The 5,255-nt window shown below is 51.2% G+C and overlaps 1 protein-coding gene across 1 annotated transcript in view; it reads left to right on the top strand.

Annotated features, from left to right (window-relative positions):
- Positions 1–5,255, top strand: part of LOC106809909 (centrosomal protein of 95 kDa-like) — a 21,683-nt gene that overhangs the window by 11,252 nt on the left and 5,176 nt on the right. Inside the window, exons 4-9 of the mRNA XM_014813147.1 lie at positions 329–579; positions 1,593–1,905; positions 2,313–2,535; positions 2,939–3,869; positions 4,070–4,187; positions 4,662–4,918. Of these exons, the coding sequence (XP_014668633.1) occupies positions 329–579; positions 1,593–1,905; positions 2,313–2,535; positions 2,939–3,869; positions 4,070–4,187; positions 4,662–4,918 (2,093 nt within the window). The remainder of the gene's footprint in view (positions 1–328; positions 580–1,592; positions 1,906–2,312; positions 2,536–2,938; positions 3,870–4,069; positions 4,188–4,661; positions 4,919–5,255) is intronic.

Here is a 5,255-nt window from a genome sequence, read left to right as displayed (position 1 = left end):
GGAGGGGGTGAAGGTGCAGGAGGGGGTGAAGGTGCAGGAGGGGGTGAAGGTGCGGGAGGGGGCGAATCGGCCCCCTAGTCGTAGCACAGCGCAAACCTGACAGCGCTCGATGAAATTTGCGGGTATCCGTAAAGTATGCTAGTCCGGCGAGATAGCATTACGAATACGATCACCTTAAATATGTCGCGTATTCGATTATTACCATCACCGCCTCGATCGCGGCGTCTTTCCGGAAAAAGTTATCCGTTTATCGTACGTGCCGTACGCGGATATGCGTATACGGCGGTGTTGGTACATGCCATATATGGTGCTTCGCTTCTGTCCACAGGTGGCGCTGTGTTACCTGATCGAGGTTTACGCGGGGATCGTGGAGCAGCTGATGTCAGCGTTGCAGGCTGAGGACGATGAAGAGAAGGAGGAGGAGCGAGAGCAGATGTTAGAGGATGACGAGGAGGAGGAGGAGGAGGAGGACGAGTCAGCAGAGCAACACGAAGATAGGGAGGAGGAGGAGGAGCAGGAGGAAGACATGGTCTCTCCCCAAAACGAGTTTCCTGCGGCAACCGGTTTCGATCCCGATAGGTAGGAGGATGCTGCATCATGGATGCTGCGCTAGATCCCGGGGGATTCCCAGCTCGGCAAGCTCTATTATCTAATTACCTTTGCTGAACGCATGAGCTGCTCAAAGGCTATCACTAGACCTACGTTAAACAGCCATAATTGATTATAAGTCCTCCCAATATATATATATATATATATATATATGTATGTATGTATATATATATTTATATATATTTATTTATTTATTTATATAGCAAACATGAATGGAAAACTACATACATATGTTTGTTTCAATATATTGATATTGTATATTTTTCTATTGCGTATTCTAGTTACGTATATTTTGATATATTGTATATTTTGATATATTGTATATTTACCTATATCTTTCGACATTGTACATGTGCATATATTTTTTCTATATTGCATATTTGCGTATATATTTTTCTACATTGTCCCTGTGTGTATATATTTCTGTATTGTATATTTGCCTATATTTTTCTACATTGTATATTTGCGTATATTTTTCTACATTGTATATTTGCCTATATTTTTCTACATTGTTATATTTGCGTATATTTTTCTACATTGTATATTTGCATATATTTTTCTACATTGTATATTTGCGTATATTTTTCTACATTGTATATTTGCGTATATTTTTCTACATTGTATATTTGCGTATATTTTTCTACATTGTATATCTGCAAATGTTGTTGCATGGCTACCCATCACCAACGTCTGTCATCATCATCATCATCACCATCGTCTGTCATCAATCATCATCATCACCATCGTCTGTCATCATCATCATCATCACCAACGTCTGTCATCAATCATCATCATCACCAACGTCTGTCATCAGTCATCATCATCACCAACATCTGTCATCATCATCACCATCGTCTGTCATCATCATCACCATCGTCTGTCATCATCATCATCAACGTCTGTCATCAGTCATCATCATCGCCATCGCCAACGTCTGTCATCAGTCATCATCATCACCATCGTCTGTTGTCTGTCATCTGCAGCCCGCGTCCGGCGAGCGGCGAGGCTGCCGACCTATCAACGATGGAGCTGATAGAACTCGGCGTGGAGCAACGCGACGGGGACGACCCGGGGGCGGCGACCACGCCCCGCGACGACACCCAGGAGCTCATCCTGCTGGGCGTGACCCGCGACCCCTCGGGGTCGGAGGTCGGTGCGGGGTCAGAGGTCAGCGGCGCGGGGTCGCGCGTCGACAGCGGGCACGACGGCGATGCGGGGTCGGGGGTCGCGGCGCGGGATCGTCCGGCGTCGAGCGACGAGCGCGTGGGACGGGCGCAGCTGTCCTCCAAGTCACGGGTGAGTGATGCGTCACTTGTTTTGTTTTGGGGGGGGGGAGCTAAGACCGTTGTTATAATCTGAGTTATTATCTTGGTTATAATCACGGGCGAGTGATGCGCCGGTGGCTGTCGCTTCGTTTGATGTTGTTTTTTTGTGAAAACTGTCGTGAGAATCAGTGTGGGAAGTCCGTGTCTCTAGGTCCTCAGCCAAAAGCCCCCAGGTTTTAGCCCGACAAGCTTAGAATCCTTAGACAGAACCTTAATACACTGCGTATGCAAAACTCTTAACGTTAAGACTAATGTTAAGACTAATTTAGTTTTCTGATGACGGGACCGCTTTAACTTTTATATATTATGTATATGAATATATTTTTTATATAAATATTGTATAATATTTGTTCATTAACCTTTATGGCGGGACCGTAGGACTCTGCGCTGTCGTCGCCTCCGCTGTCCCAGGACGTTCCACCGATGACTCCCCACCAGCGAGGGGAAGCCCCGCCGCTCGGGGAGTTCGGGGACATCGGGGAGGGCCGGCAGGCACCGGAACGGCCGGGAGGGAGGAGGAGGAGCGACGAGAAGGAGGAGGGGTTGGAGACGCGAGGGAAAGCTTCGAACACGTTCACGCACCACGTGTTTCACCACACAGGTGCGCGATCAGGTGCATTGTGTTCAGTGATCAGAAATTATGCATGTGCTTGTTGTCCATTGGCTGATGGTGGCGTGAGCAGAACACGTGATAAAAAACAATTGCGTTGATTGGTTCAACTGTCTTTCTCCGTACACGGCAGCCGGCAAAAGTCAAACTCATTTGACTTTCGCCGTCGCCGTGAAACCGGGCTGGCGCCGTGCCGTGTCAGTGGAGACTGCGCCATAAGATATAATAAATTTGAACTTTGCCAGTAGGGGTGAACGACGCCGTTTCCGTGGCGTTCTGTGCCGCGCCGCGTGTGTGGAGACGGGCCTTTACAATGTCTCATCTCGTTGTCATCGTCGTCTCTGGTGAACGTCTTCGCTCGCTCTCACTAGCATTTCCTCTCGTTTGACTTCAGAGCCGCCTAAAGAGCAAGCGCACCAAGAGGTTCAGGTTCCCACTCCCGCCGCCGCCGCAGCTAGGGGGCAGCACGCGGCGCGCGACGACAGACGGGGCGAGAGTTCCCGCAGCGGCAGCGACTACGACGCGTCGTCGAACAGCGCGAAGCGAGACTCCGACAGAGACAGGAGGAGCGGGAGAGCCGGGAAGAACGGCCAGCCGACGAGGGATTCGACTCTCGCTTCGCTCGGCGGCAGGACCATGCACCGGCAGCGCGCTCAGGACGTCAGCGATTCCTCGATCGGCCACCCTTCCGCGATCAACAAGGCGACTGCTGCGATGTCGCGAAGCAGCGTCTCCGAAGCCAGACCGGCGCCCGGGACGGCGCCGGACGCGGTGTTCGTGAGGCCCAGCCACCGCGCCGGCGAGTCGTCCACCCGGCCCTACCTCAACTACGAGATCAAGTACAACACGGTGCCGTTCCCGACGGGCGACCGCGGCGAATCCACCGCCACGCAGCGACGTTCCGCGAACAACGCAGAAGAACGCGCGGCGGCGGCGGCGAAGGGGGAAGGTCGCGACGCGGGTTCTAGTCAGCACAGAACTGAGAAGTTACCCGACGACTCGACCGAACGCGATGTCGGACGCGCGGAGTCGTCGAGAGCGACTCGCGAGCCGGCCGCGCGGAAGGACGCCGGGCGAACGGGGCGTGGCGGGGAGCCGCCGGGAGACGAAGGCATCATCTACGCCACCAGGGAGCACGACGCGCCGATGCCGTCGCGCGGCGGCGGAGGTGGCGGCGGTCGCCGCGGCAACGGGAAGCCATACGAGAAGATACTGGACGACGTGGAGAAGTCTCTGCAGCTGTCGCAGCGGCTGCTGGATCCGATACCGATACACAGCGAACATCTCATGATCAGCCCGCTGAGACAGAGCGAATACGTCGACCTGTAAGCACGCTCTCTTGTCTCTCTGTCGTCCGGTCGGCATTCTCAGTTTTTGGTGAACTAGGCACTATATTACTTTGTAATGTTGTTAGTATGTAGTTAGGGTAGTAAGTTGTTTTTTTTAATCTGCGCTTTGATTAAATCTATGGTGGAATGTTCGGTTTTGTTTCCTCTTCGCAAACCTAATCGTGTTAAACTTGCAGGCGAATAGGAGGAAATGAGGAAGACGACGGTGCCGATGATGGTGATGATGTCCACGCGACCCATAAGTCAAAAAAGCTACCTCAGGCTTCACGTAAGAGCGACAGGGACGGGTACAAGGTAAGCGCCTAGAGTTATGAGCAGTCGTGTTGCATTTTCACTGTTTCTGCCAAAAAGAGTAGTTCTGGAAAAAATCCACAGGCCTAAATGCATTTGTTTCAACCTCTCTCCTGCCCTCTCTCTCCTTCTTTACCTCCCTTTTTGTCTCTCTCTCTCTCTCTCTCTCACTCTCTCTCTCTCTCGCTCTCTCTTTCACTCTATTTTTCTGTCTCTCGCTCTCACTCTCTCTTTCCCTCTCTCTTTCACTCTCTTTCTCCCTCTCTCTCTCTCACTCACTCTCTCTCGCTCGCTCTCTCTTTCACTCTATTTTTCTCTCTCTCGCTCTCACTCTCTCTTTCACTCTCTTTCTCCCTCTCTCTCTCATTCTCCCCTCACTCTCCCTCTCTCCCCTCTCTCTCTCATTCTCCCCTCACTCTCCCTCTCTCCCCTCTCTCTCTATATCTCTATCTCTACCTCCATCTCTTACTCATTCAGCTTGAAACGCAGAAGCGAAGCATGAAGCGTAAGATCGCGTCAGCTCCCCCGCCAAAACTAATGCAGCCAAGCAGCACCATCGACCCGTTCAAGCGACCAATCGGCCGACCGCGAGCGACACGCAGGCAGGTCAGCGGCCCCAGCAATCACCAGAGGTCAGCGGCTCTGATAAGCATGGCGAGATCCATGGTGACGGCAACATCCCAGAGGTCGCGAGATGTCACAAGGTCGTCCGCGACCGGGAAAGGTCACGACAGGTGAGGGATGACAAGAATGCCGTGCTTGCTAAGATTCACTTGCTACATATGTACTATATATGTGTGTATATATATGTATACACCTATGTATATATATATAGGGTGCGAAATTAGCGTGAGTCTGGAGTCAAATACTCCCCGATTTACTTTCGGACTCCCTGATTTCACATATGCAGGAGTCCGTGTGACTCCCTGAAAATTCTGCTATACTAACTAGTTCGTTTCAGAGCAGGGCCCCACGGAGTTACCGTATTTTTTCAGCAATGTCCAAAGAAAATTTGGCAGATGTGCAACTGCATGAATCTTCAAAAGAGCACATGCGTTATTGTTAATATCT

The sequence above is a fragment of the Priapulus caudatus genome, unplaced genomic scaffold, assembly GCF_000485595.1.
Source record: "Priapulus caudatus unplaced genomic scaffold, Priapulus_caudatus-5.0.1 Scaffold395, whole genome shotgun sequence".
Lineage (NCBI taxonomy): Eukaryota > Metazoa > Priapulida > Priapulimorpha > Priapulimorphida > Priapulidae > Priapulus > Priapulus caudatus.
Note: the sequence above shows the minus strand (reverse complement) of the source record. Positions and strands in the feature narration are given on the sequence as shown.